Source organism: Leptinotarsa decemlineata, unplaced genomic scaffold, assembly GCF_025532065.1.
Source record: "Leptinotarsa decemlineata unplaced genomic scaffold, Ldec_3_MD MMD2_tig00000035_RagTag_RagTag, whole genome shotgun sequence".
NCBI lineage: Eukaryota > Metazoa > Arthropoda > Insecta > Coleoptera > Chrysomelidae > Leptinotarsa > Leptinotarsa decemlineata.
In genome coordinates, this window is record NW_027412540.1 from 27,859,246 (window position 1) to 27,883,413 (window position 24,168).

At 36.7% G+C, this 24,168-nt stretch overlaps 1 protein-coding gene across 1 annotated transcript in view; it reads left to right on the top strand.

Annotated features, from left to right (window-relative positions):
* The window catches only part of LOC111518193 (otoferlin), a 142,966-nt gene that overhangs the window by 90,724 nt on the left and 28,074 nt on the right, over window positions 1–24,168 (top strand). Inside the window, exons 16-21 of the mRNA XM_074172194.1 lie at window positions 13,287–13,403; window positions 14,892–15,044; window positions 17,250–17,450; window positions 19,717–20,066; window positions 22,963–23,361; window positions 23,446–23,717. Coding sequence (XP_074028295.1) covers window positions 13,287–13,403; window positions 14,892–15,044; window positions 17,250–17,450; window positions 19,717–20,066; window positions 22,963–23,361; window positions 23,446–23,717 — 1,492 coding nt within the window. The remainder of the gene's footprint in view (window positions 1–13,286; window positions 13,404–14,891; window positions 15,045–17,249; window positions 17,451–19,716; window positions 20,067–22,962; window positions 23,362–23,445; window positions 23,718–24,168) is intronic.

The window sequence follows — 24,168 nt, forward strand, 5'->3', positions numbered from 1 at the left end:
GCATCCAGCTCAGACTGTAAGAATTGGCGAAGGCGTACAATGGTGTCCCGACACTTTATCTGTCATTATCTTTTTTGATAGAATTAAGTGGCAATGATCATATTGCACAGTCGAAAAATTAGTTTTCCTACGTTTTGTGCACACAAAAATAATACCAAGTCGCCACTTTTTAGTTACAAGTTGAATTTTTGGAGAATCTTCGACATCCAGCTCAGACTGTAAGAATTGGCGAAGGCGTGCAATAGTGTCCTCGGTATACATAATGGTGAACGCAAAAGGATAAACCGTACGGTTGCATTTATATTTGTGCACAAAATATTTTTAACCACTCGTTATATCAACTCAAAAATAATACAATTCGCCGAGAACGGGAACCCACGTTTTGTTACAAGTTGAATTTTTGGAGAATCTTCGACATCCAGCTCAGACTGTAAGAATTGGCGAAGGCGTACAATGGTGTCCTCGGTATACATAATGGTGAACGCAAAAGGATAAACCGTTGGGTTGCATTTATATTTGTGCACAAAATCTTTTTAACCACTCGTTATATCAACTCAAAAATAATACAATTCGCCGAGAACGAAAAACCAATTCTTGTTACAAGTTGAATTTTTGGAGAATCTTCGACATCCAGCTCAGACTGTAAGAATTGGCGAAGGCGTGCAATAGTGTCCTCGATATACATAATGGTCAACGCAAAAGGATAAACAGTACGGTTGCATTTATATTTGTGTACAAAATATTTTTAACCACTCGTTATATCAACTCAAAAATAAATACAATTCGCCGAGAACGGAAACCCACGTTTTGTTACAAGTTGAATTTTTGGGGAATCTTCGCATCCAGCTCAGACTGTAAGAATTGGCGAAGGCGTACAATGGTGTCCCGACACTTTATCTGTCATTATCTTTTTTAATAGAATTAAGTGGCAATGATCGTATTGCACAGTCGAAAAATTAGTTTTCCTACGTTTTGTGCACACAAAAATAATACCAAGTCGCCACTTTTTAGTTACTAGTTGAATTTTTGGAGAATCTTCGACATCCAGCTCAGACTGTAAGAATTGGCGAAGGCGTGCAATAGTGTCCTCGATATACATAATGGTCAACGCAAAAGGATAAACAGTACGGTTGCATTTATATTTGTGTACAAAATATTTTTAACCACTCGTTATATCAACTCAAAAATAAATACAATTCGCCGAGAACGGAAACCCACGTTTTGTTACAAGTTGAATTTTTGGGGAATCTTCGCATCCAGCTCAGACTGTAAGAATTGGCGAAGGCGTACAATGGTGTCCCGACACTTTATCTGTCATTATCTTTTTTAATAGAATTAAGTGGCAATGATCGTATTGCACAGTCGAAAAATTAGTTTTCCTACGTTTTGTGCACACAAAAATAATACCAAGTCGCCACTTTTTAGTTACTAGTTGAATTTTTGGAGAATCTTCGACATCCAGCTCAGACTGTAAGAATTGGCGAAGGCGTGCAATAGTGTCCTCGGTATACATAATGGTGAACGCAAAAGGATAAACCGTACGGTTGCATTTATATTTGTGCACAAAATATTTTTAACCACTCGTTATATCAACTCAAAAATAATACAATTCGCCGAGAACGGGAACCCACGTTTTGTTACAAGTTGAATTTTTGGAGAATCTTCGACAACCAGCTCAGACTGTAAGAATTGGCGAAGGCGTACAATAGTGTCCTCGATATACATAATGGTGAACGCAAAAGGATAAACCGTACGGTTGCATTTATATTTGTGCACGAAATATTTTTATCACTCGTTATATCAACTCAAAATTAATACAATTCGCCGAGAACGGAAACCCACGTTTTGTTACAAGTTGAATTTTTGGGGAATCTTCGCATCCAGCTCAGACTGTTAGAATTGGCGAAGGCGTACAATGGTGTCCCGACACTTTATCTGTCATTATCTTTTTTGATAGAATTAAGTGGCAATGATCGTATTGCACAGTCGAAAAATTAGTTTTCCTACGTTTTGTGCACACAAAAATAATACCAAGTCGCCACTTTTTAGTTACAAGTTGAATTTTTGGAGAATCTTCGACATCCAGCTCAGACTGTAAGAATTGGCGAAGGCGTGCAATAGTGTCCTCGGTATACATAATGGTGAACGCAAAAGGATAAACCGTACGGTTGCATTTATATTTGTGCACAAAATATTTTTAACCACTCGTTATATCAACTCAAAAATAATACAATTCGCCGAGAACGGGAACCCACGTTTTGTTACAAGTTGAATTTTTGGAGAATCTTCGACAACCAGCTCAGACTGTAAGAATTGGCGAAGGCGTACAATAGTGTCCTCGATATACATAATGGTGAACGCAAAAGGATAAACCGTACGGTTGCATTTATATTTGTGCACAAAATATTTTTATCACTCGTTATATCAACTCAAAATTAATACAATTCGCCGAGAACGGAAACCCACGTTTTGTTACAAGTTGAATTTTTGGGGAATCTTCGCATCCAGCTCAGACTGTAAGAATTGGCGAAGGCGTACAATGGTGTCCCGACACTTTATCTGTCATTATCTTTTTTGATAGAATTAAGTGGCAATGATCGTATTGCACAGTCGAAAAATTAGTTTTCCTACGTTTTGTGCACACAAAAATAATACCAAGTCGCCACTTTTTAGTTACAAGTTGAATTTTTGGAGAATCTTCGACATCCAGCTCAGACTGTAAGAATTGGCGAAGGCGTGCAATAGTGTCCTCGGTATACATAATGGTGAACGCAAAAGGATAAACCGTACGGTTGCATTTATATTTGTGCACAAAATATTTTTAACCACTCGTTATATCAACTCAAAAATAATACAATTCGCCGAGAACGGGAACCCACGTTTTGTTACAAGTTGAATTTTTGGAGAATCTTCGACATCCAGCTCAGACTGTAAGAATTGGCGAAGGCGTGCAATAGTGTCCTCGATATACATAATGGTGAACGCAAAAGGATAAACCGTACGGTTGCATTTATATTTGTGCACAAAATATTTTTATCACTCGTTATATCAACTCAAAATTAATACAATTCGCCGAGAACGGGAACCCACGTTTTGTTACAAGTTGAATTTTTGGAGAATCTTCGACATCCAGCTCAGACTGTAAGAATTGGCGAAGGCGTGCAATAATGTCCTCGGTATACATAATGGTGAACGCAAAAGGATAAACCGTACGGTTGCATTTATATTTGTGCACAAAATATTTTTATCACTCGTTATATCAACTCAAAAATAATACAATTCGCCGAGAACGGGAACCCAGTTCTTGTTACAAGTTGAATTTTTGGAGAACCATCGACATCCAGCTCAGACTGTAAGAATTGGCGAAGGCGTACAATGGTGTCCTCGGTATACATAATGGTGAACGCAAAAGGATAAACCGTTGGGTTGCATTTATATTTGTGCACAAAATCTTTTTAACCACTCGTTATATCAACTCAAAAATAATACAATTCGCCGAGAACGAAAAACCAATTCTTGTTACAAGTTGAATTTTTGGAGAATCTTCGACATCCAGCTCAGACTGTAAGAATTGGCGAAGGCGTACAATGGTGTCCCGACACTTTATCTGTCATTATCTTTTTTGATAGAATTAAGTGGCAATGATCGTATTGCACAGTCGAAAAATTAGTTTTCCTACGTTTTGTGCACACAAAAATAATACCAAGTCGCCACTTTTTAGTTACAAGTTGAATTTTTGGAGAATCTTCGACATTCAGCTCGGACTGTAAGAATTGGCGAAGGCGTGCAATAGTTTCCTCGGTATACATAATGGTGAACGCAAAAGGATAAACCGTTGGGTTGCATTTATATTTGTGCACAAAATCTTTTTAATCACTCGTTATATCAACTCAAAAATAATACAATTCGCCGAGAACGGGAACCCACGTTTTGTTACAAGTTGAATTTTTGGGAAATCTTCGCATCCAGCTCAGACTGTAAGAATTGGCGAAGGCGTGCAATAGTGCCCTCGGTATACATAATGGTGAACGCAAAAGGATAAACCGTTGGGTTGCATTTATATTTGTGCACAAAATCTTTTTAACCACTCGTTATATCAACTCAAAAATAATACAATTCGCCGAGAACGGGAACCCACGTTTTGTTACAAGTTGAATTTTTGGAGAATCTTCGACAACCAGCTCAGACTGTAAGAATTGGCGAAGGCGTACAATAGTGTCCTCGATATACATAATGGTGAACGCAAAAGGATAAACCGTACGGTTGCATTTATATTTGTGCACAAAATATTTTTATCACTCGTTATATCAACTCAAAATTAATACAATTCGCCGAGAACGGAAACCCACGTTTTGTTACAAGTTGAATTTTTGGGGAATCTTCGCATCCAGCTCAGACTGTAAGAATTGGCGAAGGCCTACAATGGTGTCCCGACACTTTATCTGTCATTATCTTTTTTGATAGAATTAAGTGGCAATGATCGTATTGCACAGTCGAAAAATTAGTTTTCCTACGTTTTGTGCACACAAAAATAATACCAAGTCGCCACTTTTTAGTTACAAGTTGAATTTTTGGAGAATCTTCGACATTCAGCTCGGACTGTAAGAATTGGCGAAGGCGTGCAATAGTTTCCTCGGTATACATAATGGTGAACGCAAAAGGATAAACCGTTGGGTTGCATTTATATTTGTGCACAAAATCTTTTTAATCACTCGTTATATCAACTCAAAAATAATACAATTCGCCGAGAACGGGAACCCACGTTTTGTTACAAGTTGAATTTTTGGGAAATCTTCGCATCCAGCTCAGACTGTAAGAATTGGCGAAGGCGTGCAATAGTGCCCTCGGTATACATAATGGTGAACGCAAAAGGATAAACCGTTGGGTTGCATTTATATTTGTGCACAAAATCTTTTTAACCACTCGTTATATCAACTCAAAAATAATACAATTCGCCGAGAACGGGAACCCACGTTTTGTTACAAGTTGAATTTTTGGAGAATCTTCGACAACCAGCTCAGACTGTAAGAATTGGCGAAGGCGTACAATAGTGTCCTCGATATACATAATGGTGAACGCAAAAGGATAAACCGTACGGTTGCATTTATATTTGTGCACAAAATATTTTTATCACTCGTTATATCAACTCAAAATTAATACAATTCGCCGAGAACGGAAACCCACGTTTTGTTACAAGTTGAATTTTTGGGGAATCTTCGCATCCAGCTCAGACTGTAAGAATTGGCGAAGGCCTACAATGGTGTCCCGACACTTTATCTGTCATTATCTTTTTTGATAGAATTAAGTGGCAATGATCGTATTGCACAGTCGAAAAATTAGTTTTCCTACGTTTTGTGCACACAAAAATAATACCAAGTCGCCACTTTTTAGTTACAAGTTGAATTTTTGGAGAATCTTCGACATCCAGCTCAGACTGTAAGAATTGGCGAAGGCGTGCAATAGTGTCCTCGGTATACATAATGGTGAACGCAAAAGGATAAACCGTACGGTTGCATTTATATTTGTGCACGAAATATTTTTAACCACTCGTTATATCAACTCAAAAATAATACAATTCGCCGAGAACGGGAACCCACGTTTTGTTACAAGTTGAATTTTTGGAGAATCTTCGACATCCAGCTCAGACTGTAAGAATTGGCGAAGGCGTACAATAGTGTCCTCGATATACATAATGGTGAACGCAAAAGGATAAACCGTACGGTTGCATTTATATTTGTGCACAAAATATTTTTATCACTCGTTATATCAACTCAAAATTAATACAATTCGCCGAGAACGGGAACCCACGTTTTGTTACAAGTTGAATTTTTGGAGAATCTTCGACATCCAACTCAGACTGTAAGAATTGGCGAAGGCGTGCAATAATGTCCTCGGTATACATAATGGTGAACGCAAAAGGATAAACCGTACGGTTGCATTTATATTTGTGCACAAAATATTTTTATCACTCGTTATATCAACTCAAAAATAATACAATTCGCCGAGAACGGGAACCCAGTTCTTGTTACAAGTTGAATTTTTGGAGAACCATCGACATCCAGCTCAGACTGTAAGAATTGGCGAAGGCGTACAATGGTGTCCTCGGTATACATAATGGTGAACGCAAAAGGATAAACCGTTGGGTTGCATTTATATTTGTGCACAAAATCTTTTTAACCACTCGTTATATCAACTCAAAAATAATACAATTCGCCGAGAACGGGAACCCACGTTTTGTTACAAGTTGAATTTTTGGGGAATCTTCGCATCCAGCTCAGACTGTAAGAATTGGCGAAGGCGTGCAATAGTGTCCTCGGTATACATAATGGTGAACGCAAAAGGATAAACCGTACGGTTGCATTTATATTTGTGCACAAAATATTTTTATCACTCGTTATATCAACTCAAAAATAATACAATTCGCCGAGAACGGGAACCCAGTTCTTGTTACAAGTTGAATTTTTGGAGAACCATCGACATCCAGCTCAGACTGTAAGAATTGGCGAAGGCGTACAATGGTGTCCTCGGTATACATAATGGTGAACGCAAAAGGATAAACCGTTGGGTTGCATTTATATTTGTGCACAAAATCTTTTTAACCACTCGTTATATCAACTCAAAAATAATACAATTCGCCGAGAACGGGAACCCAGTTCTTGTTACAAGTTGAATTTTTGGAAAATCTTCGACATCCAGCTCAGACTGTAAGAATTGGCGAAGGCGTGCAATAGTGTCCTCGATATACATAATGGTGAACGCAAAAGGATAAACCGTTGGGTTGCATTTATATTTGTGCACAAAATCTTTTTAACCACTCGTTATATCAACTCAAAAATAATACAATTCGCCGAGAACGGGAACCCAGTTCTTGTTACAAGTTGAATTTTTGGAGAACCATCGACATCCAGCTCAGACTGTAAGAATTGGCGAAGGCGTACAATGGTGTCCCGACACTTTATCTGTCATTATCTTTTTTGATAGAATTAAGTGGCAATGATCGTATTGCACAGTCGAAAAATTAGTTTTCCTACGTTTTGTGCACACAAAAATAATACCAAGTCGCCACTTTTTAGTTACAAGTTGAATTTTTGGAGAATCTTCGACATCCAGCTCAGACTGTAAGAATTGGCGAAGGCGTGCAATAGTGTCCTCGGTATACATAATGGTGAACGCAAAAGGATAAACCGTACGGTTGCATTTATATTTGTGCACAAAATATTTTCATCACTCGTTATATCAACTCAAAATTAATACAATTCGCCGAGAACGGAAACCCACGTTTTGTTACAAGTTGAATTTTTGGGGAATCTTCGCATCCAGCTCAGACTGTAAGAATTGGCGAAGGCGTACAATGGTGTCCCGACACTTTATCTGTCATTATCTTTTTTGATAGAATTAAGTGGCAATGATCGTATTGCACAGTCGAAAAATTAGTTTTCCCACGTTTTGTGCACACAAAAATAATACCAAGTCGCCACTTTTTAGTTACAAGTTGAATTTTTGGAGAATCTTCGACATCCAGCTCAGACTGTAAGAATTGGCGAAGGCGTGCAATAATGTCCTCGGTATACATAATGGTGAACGCAAAAGGATAAACCGTACGGTTGCATTTATATTTGTGCACAAAATATTTTTATCACTCGTTATATCAACTCAAAAATAATACAATTCGCCGAGAACGGGAACCCAGTTCTTGTTACAAGTTGAATTTTTGGAGAACCATCGACATCCAGCTCAGACTGTAAGAATTGGCGAAGGCGTGCAATAGTGTCCTCGGTATACATAATGGTGAACGCAAAAGGATAAACCGTACGGTTGCATTTATATTTGTGCACAAAATATTTTTATCACTCGTTATATCAACTCAAAATTAATACAATTCGCCGAGAACGGGAACCCACGTTTTGTTACAAGTTGAATTTTTGGAGAATCTTCGACAACCAGCTCAGACTGTAAGAATTGGCGAAGGCGTACAATAGTGTCCTCGATATACATAATGGTGAACGCAAAAGGATAAACCGTACGGTTGCATTTATATTTGTGCACAAAATATTTTTATCACTCGTTATATCAACTCAAAATTAATACAATTCGCCGAGAACGGAAACCCACGTTTTGTTACAAGTTGAATTTTTGGGGAATCTTCGCATCCAGCTCAGACTGTAAGAATTGGCGAAGGCGTACAATGGTGTCCCGACACTTTATCTGTCATTATCTTTTTTGATAGAATTAAGTGGCAATGATCGTATTGCACAGTCGAAAAATTAGTTTTCCTACGTTTTGTGCACACAAAAATAATACCAAGTCGCCACTTTTTAGTTACAAGTTGAATTTTTGGAGAATCTTCGACATCCAGCTCAGACTGTAAGAATTGGCGAAGGCGTGCAATAATGTCCTCGGTATACATAATGGTGAACGCAAAAGGATAAACCGTACGGTTGCATTTATATTTGTGCACAAAATATTTTTATCACTCGTTATATCAACTCAAAAATAATACAATTCGCCGAGAACGGGAACCCAGTTCTTGTTACAAGTTGAATTTTTGGAGAACCATCGACATCCAGCTCAGACTGTAAGAATTGGCGAAGGCGTACAATGGTGTCCTCGGTATACATAATGGTGAACGCAAAAGGATAAACCGTTGGGTTGCATTTATATTTGTGCACAAAATCTTTTTAACCACTCGTTATATCAACTCAAAAATAATACAATTCGCCGAGAACGAAAAACCAATTCTTGTTACAAGTTGAATTTTTGGAGAATCTTCGACATCCAGCTCAGACTGTAAGAATTGGCGAAGGCGTACAATGGTGTCCCGACACTTTATCTGTCATTATCTTTTTTGATAGAATTAAGTGGCAATGATCGTATTGCACAGTCGAAAAATTAGTTTTCCTACGTTTTGTGCACACAAAAATAATACCAAGTCGCCACTTTTTAGTTACAAGTTGAATTTTTGGAGAATCTTCGACATTCAGCTCGGACTGTAAGAATTGGCGAAGGCGTGCAATAGTTTCCTCGGTATACATAATGGTGAACGCAAAAGGATAAACCGTTGGGTTGCATTTATATTTGTGCACAAAATCTTTTTAATCACTCGTTATATCAACTCAAAAATAATACAATTCGCCGAGAACGGGAACCCACGTTTTGTTACAAGTTGAATTTTTGGGAAATCTTCGCATCCAGCTCAGACTGTAAGAATTGGCGAAGGCGTGCAATAGTGCCCTCGGTATACATAATGGTGAACGCAAAAGGATAAACCGTTGGGTTGCATTTATATTTGTGCACAAAATCTTTTTAACCACTCGTTATATCAACTCAAAAATAATACAATTCGCCGAGAACGGGAACCCACGTTTTGTTACAAGTTGAATTTTTGGGGAATCTTCGCATCCAGCTCAGACTGTAAGAATTGGCGAAGGCGTGCAATAGTGTCCTCGGTATACATAATGGTGAACGCAAAAGGATAAACCGTTGGGTTGCATTTATATTTGTGCACAAAATATTTTTAACCACTCGTTATATCAACTCAAAAATAATACAATTCGCCTAGAACGAAAAACCAATTCTTGTTACAAGTTGAATTTTTGGAAAATCTTCGACATCCAGCTCAGACTGTAAGAATTGGCGAAGGCGTGCAATAGTGTCCTCGATATACATAATGGTGAACGCAAAAGGATAAACCGTTGGGTTGCATTTATATTTGTGCACAAAATCTTTTTAACCACTCGTTATATCAACTCAAAAATAATACAATTCGCCGAGAACGGGAACCCAGTTCTTGTTACAAGTTGAATTTTTGGAGAACCATCAACATCCAGCTCAGACTGTAAGAATTGGCGAAGGCGTACAATGGTGTCCCGACACTTTATCTGTCATTATCTTTTTTGATAGAATTAAGTGGCAATGATCGTATTGCACAGTCGAAAAATTAGTTTTCCTACGTTTTGTGCACACAAAAATAATACCAAGTCGCCACTTTTTAGTTACAAGTTGAATTTTTGGAGAATCTTCGACATTCAGCTCAGACTGTAAGAATTGGCGAAGGCGTGCAATAGTTTCCTCGGTATACATAATGGTGAACGCAAAAGGATAAACCGTTGGGTTGCATTTATATTTGTGCACAAAATCTTTTTAATCACTCGTTATATCAACTCAAAAATAATACAATTCGCCGAGAACGGGAACCCACGTTTTGTTACAAGTTGAATTTTTGGAGAATCTTCGACATTCAGCTCAGACTGTAAGAATTGGCGAAGGCGTGCAATAGTTTCCTCGGTATACATAATGGTGAACGCAAAAGGATAAACCGTTGGGTTGCATTTATATTTGTGCACAAAATATTTTTAACCACTCGTTATATCAACTCAAAAATAATACAATTCGCCTAGAACGAAAAACCAATTCTTGTTACAAGTTGAATTTTTGGAAAATCTTCGACATCCAGCTCAGACTGTAAGAATTGGCGAAGGCGTGCAATAGTGTCCTCGATATACATAATGGTGAACGCAAAAGGATAAACCGTTGGGTTGCATTTATATTTGTGCACAAAATCTTTTTAACCACTCGTTATATCAACTCAAAAATAATACAATTCGCCGAGAACGGGAACCCAGTTCTTGTTACAAGTTGAATTTTTGGAGAACCATCGACATCCAGCTCAGACTGTAAGAATTGGCGAAGGCGTACAATGGTGTCCCGACACTTTATCTGTCATTATCTTTTTTGATAGAATTAAGTGGCAATGATCGTATTGCACAGTCGAAAAATTAGTTTTCCTACGTTTTGTGCACACAAAAATAATACCAAGTCGCCACTTTTTAGTTACAAGTTGAATTTTTGGAGAATCTTCGACATTCAGCTCAGACTGTAAGAATTGGCGAAGGCGTGCAATAGTTTCCTCGGTATACATAATGGTGAACGCAAAAGGATAAACCGTTGGGTTGCATTTATATTTGTGCACAAAATCTTTTTAATCACTCGTTATATCAACTCAAAAATAATACAATTCGCCGAGAACGGGAACCCACGTTTTGTTACAAGTTGAATTTTTGGAGAATCTTCGACATTCAGCTCAGACTGTAAGAATTGGCGAAGGCGTGCAATAGTTTCCTCGGTATACATAATGGTGAACGCAAAAGGATAAACCGTTGGGTTGCATTTATATTTGTGCACAAAATATTTTTAACCACTCGTTATATCAACTCAAAAATAATACAATTCGCCTAGAACGAAAAACCAATTCTTGTTACAAGTTGAATTTTTGGAAAATCTTCGACATCCAGCTCAGACTGTAAGAATTGGCGAAGGCGTGCAATAGTGTCCTCGATATACATAATGGTGAACGCAAAAGGATAAACCGTTGGGTTGCATTTATATTTGTGCACAAAATCTTTTTAACCACTCGTTATATCAACTCAAAAATAATACAATTCGCCGAGAACGGGAACCCAGTTCTTGTTACAAGTTGAATTTTTGGAGAACCATCGACATCCAGCTAAGACTGTAAGAATTGGCGAAGGCGTACAATGGTGTCCCGACACTTTATCTGTCATTATCTTTTTTGATAGAATTAAGTGGCAATGATCGTATTGCACAGTCGAAAAATTAGTTTTCCTACGTTTTGTGCACACAAAAATAATACCAAGTCGCCACTTTTTAGTTACAAGTTGAATTTTTGGAGAATCTTCGACATCCAGCTCAGACTGTAAGAATTGGCGAAGGTGTGCAATAGTTTCCTCGGTATACATAATGGTGAACGCAAAAGGATAAACCGTTGGGTTGCATTTATATTTGTGCAAAAAATATTTTTAATCACTCGTTATATCAACTCAAAAATAATACAATTCGCCGAGAACGGGAACCCACGTTTTGTTACAAGTTGAATTTTTGGGGAATCTTCGACATCCAGCTCTGACTGTAAGAATTGGCGAAGGCGTGCAATAGTGTCCTCGGTATACATAATGGTGAACGCAAAAGGATAAACAGTACGGTTGCATTTATATTTGTGCACAAAATATTTTTATCACTCGTTATATCAACTCAAAAATAATACAATGCGCCGAGAACGGGAACCCACGTTTTGTTACAAGTTGTTTTGGAGAATCATCGACATCCAGCTCAGACTGTAAGAATTGGCGAAGGCGTTTGTTTTCAATATAGGTAATGGCTCATATTATGAACAGCGTAAAGGAACGGCTATGGGTAACCCATTGTCTCCATTTATAGCGAACCTATTCATGGGTAGGTTTGAGATGGAAGCTGGGAAAGAACTCAGTTACTTCCCTAGGGTCTGGATCAGGTATGTTGATGACATATTCGCAAGGATAACCAGAATCGAGAATGTTCTTTCAGCACTAAACAACAGGTGTAAGAGTATAAAATTCACATATGAAGTAGAAAAAGAACGAAAGTTGCTGTTTTTAGATGTATTGGTTATAAGGAACGAACAGAACGAAATAGAATTTGACATTTACAGGAACACGGGCACTTTCAGATATATTCCACAACACAAAATTGCGGCACTGCAATTTCTGGTACACAGCTTAATAACTTTTCCTTTAAAGAAATATAAATACGACAATGAAAAGAGAGTGATTCGGTAAGTAGCTGAAGCAAACGGTTTTAACCCAGATATAGTTGACAAAATAATTAGAAAATGCAAGTTTAGGAAAGCACTTCGTAAATCTTCGACTTTTCAAAAAGAGGAGAGTAATAACAAGTTTATAGTGATCCCATATGAACCCCAATATACGAGAGGGCTTCAACAGACATTGATGGTCGCTCAAGAAGTTGAAGCATTCCAAGTATTGAAGATCTGAATTGGAAGATTTTGTCTTGCTCTTTTTGGGTATTAGGTGATCAAGTAATCATCTAAAAATCAACCGTTGAGTAAGGTGCAAATTGTTAGGCAATTTTTTTTATCACAGTTGTTACTACTAAACTTGATGCACTTGATGAAAATGTATGACGGCTCAACCCATTCACTAGAAAGAAATAAGACCGTTGGGCCTGTCTGACCACAGCTTGCTAATAAGTGTAAAAAATCCGTTCTGTATTTCCAATTCCTCCACAAATGTTGAAGTTCAAAAACAACCGAAAAAACCTCAAATATACATTATTTCCACTATGGTGGTTATATAAGTGCATCTAGAGATTTTCTGAGTTGATTCCAAATGAAAAGTGTTATTGAAAAACACATTTTTCCTACATTTTCCTATTTAATTATATCCAGCCTCCATTGATAATTCATAAGTTAATGTTTCTCTTGTTTTCCACAGGAATACATTGGTAATTCTGCCAGGAGCTTGAGAGCTTTAATCACGAAGAATTCCTTCAAGAGCCGGTACAAAAAAGCGCAGACCTTCCTGGGAAAATTGAAATTCCTCACAGAAGATGTAAGTGAAACGTTATGCCTGAAAAATATATTTATCGGGTGGAAGGTAACTATTACTTTTATATGCTTGTAAAGTGAATCAAGTTCATATTTTTTGCTTCCAGTTTTCAACGAGATGAACAGATTGAATTAGAGAATATTTCATTTGATGAAACATACTTTTTTGCTGCTGATTTTTTTCCATTGCTCGTTGGAGAAGTGTTTTTGATATACAATTTCAAATGTTTTGATATCTTTTCGAAATTAAAAAAATATCAAAATAAACTAGAAATATAATGCCTGTACAAAAAATGCTACTGCTATTAGACTTTTTGAAGGAAAATGAAAATTAAATCTCTTCAATGTGATTCCAAATTGTTCGTAATACTACAAAAAAAACATGAGAGTTAAAAGGCCGGGATTCAGCTATCATTAACATTCCTGTACTCAAGAGATTCCTCTAGAAAATACAGGATGTCAAAATAGTAACTAGGTCTATATTATAGGTTCTATATTGAATAATACAATATTCGTATAGTATTCGTATATTGCAGTTTTTGGAAAAAATACAATTTTATAATAATAATCATAATAAAAATCATAATTATCATGATAATAATATCAAGAGGGTGTGAATTTGAGCTTTTATTTTCCTTTTACTTTCCTGTCAATTTTTGAAAAAATTTGGTCCAAAAATCAAGACTACGAGAGGTTTACTGCTTTGTTTTTGGAATAATCAAACAGAGAGATGGGAAAAATAGAAGAGAAACATTAAAGAGTAATTGAAATGATACTGGAATTATATATCAATCATGTGCCATGACAGATGTCTAGCAGAATGCTGGATGAGATGTTTATCTTCACATTGACTCTCTTCAATTCCCTCACTTAGTTTCCCAAAAACAATTATTGTTGACTTTGACTGTGTCGGTAATAATCGACCTAGTTCATTGGTTTTCGGAATGAATGGTCGAATATCAAACGAATTATGGAGCAAGAAAATAAATCAGATTCTGATGTAGTGAGTGATTTACTTTTCGGAAGTTGCACCTCTCCACCTTTTTACTGAAAATAGAAGTTTGATTTATGACAATTTCCATTTTAGAGACTTAATGCGAAGTTTTTAAAATTGTGTTTCCTACAAGAACTTTATTTTTTTGTAGAGAATCTTATCACGAACAAAAAGATAGTTTATATTATTGCAGTTCCCGAGATATTTAGAGGAGCCTGGATACAACACACACACAGGCAATTATGCCTAGGTATGTTGTTCTAAGAGAGCAAATCTAACCCTGATTTGTATAAAAAATGTTATATTGTTGTAATTCCTTTCATAATGATAGATCCTGAGCTGGACCTGCTCGATCTATTGAAAGGAATCAAAATTCAGTAAAATAATCAACCAGCATCAATTTCATCTGACTGACGTAGTTTTCAGACCTACGCAATAATTCCATAATGAAATACGTAATTAAACATCACCCCTCTCAAAAATTCATATGGTTTGCAGCCCCAACATGCCCTGCCGGACGTTTTCTTATGGATCATAAGCGGAGGAAAAAGGCAGGCCTACCAACGTATAGCCGCCAGGGACATCATTTATTCAACGGTAGACGAGGAATGCGGCCGAGATTGTGGAAAGGTCCAAACTATGTTTCTGAAGGTGAGTTTGGCTTCGTTTGATTTTGTTATGAAAGACAGCAATCGATTTGAAAGTTTGTTGTTTCCAAAATATTTCCGTTGGGGAATTCAAAATGTTTTGATATGCAGAAGAGAATTAGGTCGAACCTGATAACAAATGTGATCAGTCTGGTTGAATCTAATAAAATCTTATGATCGCTCTCCAACATTTATTTAGATGATGAAAATTCTATCCTTCTTCTTGCCAATGTCTTTGCTTCCAAAGAAGACATTTTTCATCTCGTTCATAACTCCATTGAGTCCCAATGTGTTCTTCTCTTGTATTTTTACTGGATACCAAGTGCTGTTCTTATTTTACTTTCACATTTACCCAGTGTTCCCAATGTAGCAACAGGTAATGCGTTTAACCGAGCACCAGATTCCTCAATATTAACAACGGCTTTGAGGCGAGCTTTTTCAGAGGGAGATAACAAGGATGAAATGATACAGTGAGAAGCAACATCTAGTGAAGGTTTGTCCCGTACTTTCTGAAGTAATTTGAGACCATAGGCAAATGATTTTTGGTTTGAGAACACCAAGTGAATTTGACTTCGAGGGCTAAATCATCTATTATATTGTTGAAGGAGATTGAAAGTATCATTTCTATCAATTGCGGAACATCGTTGATGGAAGACATAAATGCTGGTACAGCCAGCGATGACGAGCGTAGATCAAACCGTCCACGATTCACAGGCAATCTTGCTTGAGACCAAGAAATAGCAGTAAAACAGCTGGTGTACTATAATTTTGAATTGCCACATAAAATTTGTGGAAGGTGGAAGAATCACCACAAAATCACTATCATGATTGAATAATATATCCAATGATTTATTAGTTTCATTATAGCTGGTACTCGGATATCTGTTAATGGTAGACTTTATACAGAATTTGGAATCAATACCGTCAGAAATGACGCATCTAACACACTAATTAAAGTGAAATTTATTAACACCCTGCAAACGACGTGACATATTTATCAGTTTTCTTAACCCGCTTATTGGTTTACCGTTTCCAACAGTAAATATTGTGGCGAGTTCAAATCTGTTTATCTTTCATTTTTAGCCGCAAGGGATGGGAAAAGCGAAGGGACCGTGACAAACGATTCACTATTAATAATTCGTGGAGCCCTAATAAACTCTACCGTGTGAATAGCACTACGCCTGATTGAAAACCTTTTCGGTTCAATGCCGCCGCCATGCATGCTGCAGAAAAACACGTAGTCAATTATGATTTTGTTTCATTATTGGGGTTACTTTCAGTGATACTTCGAACGATTATTTACTCTTCCAGATATTCATATATTAATAATAACAATTTGTTTTCCCAACACAATATTTATAGCAGGGAAAAACAATAATTCAAAAAACTAACTATAACACAACTGAGTACGAACAGAGCACACAAAAAAGATAAATCAGAACGGAAACTTGAAAAAAATATATAAATATACATACATATACACACATATATACATACATATACAGCGTGACTCACGGTCGATGGTAGGTTAGACGTTTCTGGAAAACGCAAAGCATGATTTTTCTGAAAATTTCACCTCTAACATTTCCTTACCTGTTCTATCGATCTAAAATATTTTCAGCATTGCGGCGTTGCCACTTCTATCAAAAAGTCCTAGCAATTATATTTTTTTAAATGAAACACCCCGTATATTAATACATTTTTGGAATCGCTCTAGTATTTTAATAATTTTTTGTTAATAATGTCCTATACCTATCTCTATCTGTTATGTCTTAGACATGACATTTTTTTCCTGGCTAATTCCCTCATAATTTCGTTTCAGGTGGTGATTACTTTATCATATTTTATGAGAAAAATTCATATGAATGTGTGTCTCAACCTACTTCGTTTCCGAGTAACGAGGTGTCAAAAGTTTAACTAAAAATATTGTTTTCTTAATAATAACTCAAAAATCTTTTCGTCGATTTCAAGTACTTACCTGATTGATATTTATGTTGTCGTAGAGGATCCACTATCCACTTTTCGTCACACGATCCAATCCAAAAAAAGGATCGTTCTGGTTGCGCTAAAAAGAGGCAAAAGTTAAAATCAAATCGAGTACAAAATTCTCGGAAAGAAATCTGTTTGAAAATTGGTATCTAATATTATCACGTGACTGTATAGGATTTCCTATTTCACAAAACAATTCTACATAGAACTTTTTTTTCAGCTGCCTGGAAAGAAAGGAATCGGTCCGAGCGGCTGGTCCATTCCTGCCAAATTGCAGATATATCTGTGGCTGGGCATGTTGAAATACAAAAAGAATTTCATCAACGGGATTCCTTTGGGCTACGAGAAAACTCCTGAGATTAGGAATGTCGAGCGTCCGAGAGCTTTACCACCGTCAACAATCCACTATGTGGAAAAGCACGTAAGCACGTAAATAGATGAATTTTCAAATGGGCGTTTGGAGGATTTATCAAGCTGCTAACTGCGATGACGGAACGTGCTATACGAGAAAATTTTTATGAATGTACTGTTCTTGCGGAATATATACGAGAAATTTTCAATTTCAGATAATTTCGTTTAACAAATTTCGTGATTTCAAGTAAAAAACATTCTCCCAGTTTATGAATTCCTTCTCTTACAGACAAGGCATTTTTGAGTCAATATGATTTCTATAATGAATTACTTATTCAGATAATTTTTGTAAAATGATAAAATAGAAATGTCCCCACATCAACGGCATCAGTTTCAAATCAAATCAAAATATGCTTTATTGCCCAAGATATGTACATCTTATTAGCAAAGTCTAGTAAAGTAAAACATGTATATGGGACAATTAACAAATATAAACTATAAAATAATGCTTAGAGACAAGAGCAGAGTATATGAACAGAACAATATTAAGCCCAACTCAACAGATACAAATATAAGTACATGGATATTGAGTAAATGTAAATATATAATGCTACGTAATGTACATTGATAGCCATTTCGTGTTGATTTCACTAACTTATTTACACAAAGCTACATGCCAATTACTAGATAGAGCCTTGGTAGAATTCGTCCACACTATAATATGGCCTCCCAACAAGGAATTCTTTTACTTTCTTTCTGAATCTCTTTTCATTATACATTCGCCTTAAATTAATGGGAAGGTGGTTGAATAACTTCTTGCTATTGAAAATAATAGAATTTTGTGTAAGGGCTAGAGATGGTGTGGGAAGGGAAACGGAGTAAGACTGACGTGTACTATAAGTTGAGGTGTTATTAAATTGATTTTTATATTTTTGTGGATAAGACATACTGTTTCCAAAATAAAAAGACATACTAAGGTCAGAATTTTTTGCTTCACAAATAATGGGCGGCATGAATCCCTTTTTGATTCATTATCGACATCATTACATCATATTGAAATTGAAAACAACTGTTATTTTATTTCTTTTAGTTGGAAACTTTCCTCAAACATGAGGAAACAAAAAAAGAAATGATTAATGCAAATTGTTTCAACATTTTACATATGGGTGATCCGAAATGTTCCCAGTTTTATTTTCATTAGTTCAAGATAACAAACAAAAATTCTGATGCAAATATTAATCATCCAATTCTAATGTTATCTCTATAAGCAAAGAGCGGCTCAGTTAGAAAGCAATATTCCGAAGCTTGTTGACTGGTTTACATCTCAAATTCGTAAACCCATGTCTCATCACCAGTTACCGTGCGTTTTATGTATATGGGGTTCGATTTACCAGTTCTAACATGTCTTTAGCGACCATCACGCTATTGACTTGTTGCAGAAAATTCAGGTCTTTTGGCACTAGTCGAGTGGAAAAACTGATTCCTTAGACGCAAAATTTCAGCGTTTCTCTCTCTCAGACTTGAACGATAATTTTCAGTCACCATTTCTTTTACATTAACGATGTTAAGTTCAATTGAATATGACGGTGGCTGACCAGAGCGAGAGGCATATCTTTCCACCACACAGGCATATCTTTCCACGGTGCAGGAATCTTCACAAAAAATTTCCTGCATATGCAATTGGCAATACAACTGAAAGAGTCGACCTTCAGTTTTGGAACGGGCACACTTGCAGACCGGTTTCGGGCTCATTAGCCACTCGTCAGTGCAAGATAGTGGCCATCATCGACCTAAAGTCAATGATATTCCACAATTGAAAATCGGAATTCTTTCAGAGTATTTCATTCCTCTTCCTAAGTTGAAGCGAACATCACAAAATGTCACTCCATCTAGTGGACAAGATACTAACCAACTGCTTATCCGTAATTTGCCCGATTCCTCTGACTAAGGAAGAAAAACTTTCTTATTAGTCAGTGGGTTATGCTTGAAAACTGGCAGTAAACAAATCCAAAGAAATGAACTTTAAACATTCAAGCCAGACTCGAATATACCTACACAGCAGGTTGAATGGACTGGCGCCTGTCACAAAACAACTACTCCCCTGACTAATACCACGAAAGGCGTTGGATTATATCCGACAGGATATCATTTATGAGAACGCTTCGTCAATTTCCTTCTGTCAAGAATATAAAATCTGAATGTCAATCACTTGATGCCCTGATGAAGTGGTCAGTCATTCCTACGTCTTTACTTTTAATCGCAGCCAGCAAACTCACAGATATTTCCTTCAATTGCAGCGTCACTATATTCAACGGTATCACTTTATTTGTTTTAAGATTTTTGAACTCCGCGCTCACATCTACCAAGCTAGATCCCTGATTGGCAGCGACGCTTCAGGTCTGTCGGATCCCTTCGCCAGAATAATAGCAGGAGAATTCAGCAAGACAACCCAAGTCATAGATGAAACCCTGAGTCCCACTTGGGATGAGCTGCTGATCTTTGAGGAAATTCTCATTTACGGTGATGGTGACGAAATCAAGAATGATCCACCTCCGATAGTGATCGAAATCTTTGATCAAGACAAGGTGGGGAAAAGTGAATTCATCGGAAGGTCCTTGGCGAAGCCTAGTGTGAAGCTCAAGGATGATCCGTATGAGAAGCCGAAATTTCCGCCTTCTCTGGAATGGTAAATACATCTACTTTCTTTAGTATTCAATCCAAACACTCTTATATTGATTATTTCGACTAAGTCTCTCCCATGGAAAGAAACATTCTTCGTAAATCGTTACAATTACTTCTGTTACTGTAAATCAATTGCAGGGAATGACGTGTTGAGACGTAAAATCTATAGTCCGTTCATAATTTGTCGATAGCACAAAATGAGGGCCCAAGTCATAAAACGGTCGTAAAACTCGTAAAATCATAGGCGGAGGTTCCTGAGGTGTTTATTCATTAAATATAAAGCTTCAGTTTATATTCGAAACTTGCCTTGAAAGGGTGAAGTTGTTACGAACGAAAATAATTTTTGGTTTAGTACATTTTTTAATCGCATTTAATTTACGGCTCGTTGGTGTTTCGGCGTCTACGGCAGTAATTAACGTCTCTAATATTTATTTTGCGAATTTTGTGCAGTGCGTGAGTAACTTTTTTTCATATTCCTACAAACCTTTCGTTCCTGCTTGTTTTGTTTGATTGCTTGCGATGGCTTCGTCATCATCATCAACATCATCAAGTTTTACACCGGTACTGTTGCGTACAGTCAGTAAGTCTGTCTATTCACCAAGAGAGGAGACTATTGTTTTGAACGTACACGATGCTCTGGTTTCTCAGAATTCCACAAACACTGTTCAGAACATAATCAAGAGTTGTGCCAACATGACGGGCGTAGGGGAGTCAACAATATATAGGTTCCTATCAGAAAGAAAAAAAAAAGGTATAGCTAACCCAAATACAAACGAATACTTGAAGAGGGGGAGAAAACCTATTGAAATTGATGAATTTGTCAAAAATGGTATTCGAAGGAAAATTCACGATTTTTTTTACAAAAAAGAAATACCCAACTTAAACAAAATTTTACAAGAAGTTAGAGACGACCCGGATTTGCCTCATGTCGGACGAACCAAATTGTGGCAAGTTATAAAAGAATTAAATTTCCGGTGGGAGAAATCAGACCAGAAATCACTTTTGATTGACCGGGAAGAGATAATATGTTGGAGAAGAAAGTATCTAAGATCTATACGAAAATTTCGGGCTGAAGGAAGGCCAATTTACTATCAGGACGAAACGTGGGTAAACGCAGGTCATACTCTCACAAAAATTTGGACAGATAAAAATATATCAAGCTCCAGGCAAGCCTTTATGGAAGGTTGGTCTACTGGTATTTCCCCACCCTCTGGTAAAGGCAGTAGATTAATAGTTTCTCACATTGGCAGTGAAAAAGGATTTACTAAGCATGGTTTGTTGGAATTTGAATCCAAAAGCACAAAAGACTATCACGAGGAGATGACAGCTGATGTTTTCGAAGAGTATTTTGAGCAGATGATTGAACATATACCACCAAACTCAATTATAGTATTAGATAATGCACCTTATCATTCACGACTAGTTGAAAGACTTCCAACGACTGCGTGGAAGAAACAGGATATCATTGACTGGCTGCGGAATAAGTCCCTGCCTTACGAAGATGGAATGGTTAAAGCGGAACTTTTAAAAATTGCCGGCAACACAAATCTAAGTTCAAGAAATACGTAGTTGACAAAATGGCGGAAAGACGAAACATCACAGTCCTTAGACTTCCACCCTACCACTACGAATTAAATCCAATTGAACTCATTTGGGCACAAATGAAAAGCTATGTGGCTAGAAAAAATACGTCATATAAAATACAAGCTGTACGTGAATTGTTATATGAGTCTTTACAACATATTACAGAACAAAATTGGCGAGATGCAGTAAGACATGCAATAGAAATGTGGGATCTTGACAATATAATTGATGCGACTGTAGAGACACAACCGCTAATTATTAACCTGCAAGACGACTCGGATTCCGAAGATGATCCTGTTTATTTTGAATTTGAATAGTTTTGTAAGTAATCGTAGTTTATATCATTTAAAAATAGGTATTAATTAAATAAATGTATCTTTTACAAATTGCAAGTAACTTATTATTTTTGAATAAAATAAAGAAATTTTTTTAAAATAAAAATACAGTTTACAGTACCTACAGTTTAAGAATATTAATATATTTATTTATTTAAAGTAACTAATGTTTTAATCATATACTCTACGACACTGGTCACTCATTTCCACTCAAAATACCTACATAATCGGATTAAAAGCTGTATTGTATTTCTTCAGATACAAGGTGGGTTAGTCGAAAACATCTTAAACTGCCAGTTTTAGTTTGGTTTTTGTTATTATATCATATTAGCTGTCCTCTCTGTATTTCAGTTCTCTAATGAGGGTCAAACTTGTAGTGAGCTATCAACAAATTATGAACGGACTATAGTTAATCCTCAGCTTGCACAAGATTCATTCACTGATGTTTTGGTGCTTGAAAACCTGTCATCATGGTTCGACTAGTAAATATATTGAAATTCAAATTATAGAGCCTTGATAGTTTCATTCTAATTTCGTAATTCAGAACTTTTGGCACAGAAAAAAAGTGCTATTTAGTGCTCACTCCAGCATAAAATATTGGTGATAGCAATTGGTGGCTCTTCATTCTACAACCTTTACCAAGTCCTCCTTGGTTGACAGTGTTTTTGAATGTCACTTGGTCAGATTTCCGTTCAATTTCTTTTTGATCTAGTTAATGTATCCCTATGGATAATCTCAGATCCGGATCCCTTGAGGTTATGTAGGCGATCCAGACTTCAGTATTCCGGACTTGCTGAATGCTCTACTATCCAAACCTTCAACAGCCTCTCCATTTCACATGGTATCTGGTACTTTCTGTTTTTGACGTCTTTATTAGATTTAGATGGTGTAATTTTTGTGAGACCGAATCTGAAGAAGTTTCTATTGTTATACTTAGATCCAATTCTTCCAATCCTTCGCTACTAACTAACATGTTTGTAGGTTCACTATAACGAGGGGTACAGATAGAGCAGGTGAACTGCTCGCTGCTTTCGAGCTTTTAGAAATTCCAAACGCCACAGAGGAACCTCTACCTGCTCTCCCTCATCCCAAAGACATACCCATGTACCATGAAACGGACCCGAAACTTGTGAGCACACTCCTTCCAGTACCAAGAGGTATAAGACCTACTCTGGCTAGGTATCGAATAGAAGTACTATTTTGGGGATTGAGGGATCTGAAGAGGATTCACCTCCTTACAGTCGATAAACCCAGAGTCGACATAGAATGTTCTGGGAATATTCTGTACTCGAGCATCATACAGAATAGCAAGAAGAATCCGAACTTTAGCACCCCAGTGAAGTTTATAGAGTTGGACTTGCCAGAACAGGAGCTGTACAGGTAAAAGCTTTTTGGTATTGTGAGAAACAAGAAAAACGTGTTTCTTTCTCAAGCTCATATTCATCGATTTTATCTTTTTTATAGACCTCCTCTGACGATAAGGGCCGTAGATTGCAGAAGTTTTGGGAGATACACTTTAGTAGGTACTCACATGATCAATTCGATTCATAAATATACCTACACTCCGACCACAAAGAAAGATCGAGAAGCTGAGGAGCGAAAGAAATCTTTTAATCAACTCAGAGTTGTGGACTGCAATGTTGGTAATAATCAGATATCACCAACCAGGCTATCTATGGCGAACAGTGATAGAGAGAGGAGTCCTTTGCTGCCTAAGGATATAACTATACAGACAGGTTGGTGAAACTGAGTTTAAAGATAATGTTTTTAACAAAATGGAATACATAATGAGCATATAAAACATAAACAATATAGCAATAAAAAGTATATATCAAGTAGGTGAATAGTTCTTATCAAAGTTCATAATGAGCAGATATTCAATACCTCATAATACCATAGAGAATGTTAACAAATTCATTATTGAAACAAATTTTAATTCTTGAAACTACAATTGTAAAGTGTAAATTCAATTTGGAACTTCATGTACTGGATAACATTATTTATTTCCTCAAAAATTAGTTCAAAGTGGATTTTCAAAATCGATGATGAGCCACGAGACAATTTGAAACAATATTCAAGTAGTTTCAATGTGGTGACAATAAATACAAACTTTGGGCAAACAAAACTGTTTTAATTAATATTTAATGAAACGAATCCAATTTTTGATGAAAACAGTTTTTTAATTTT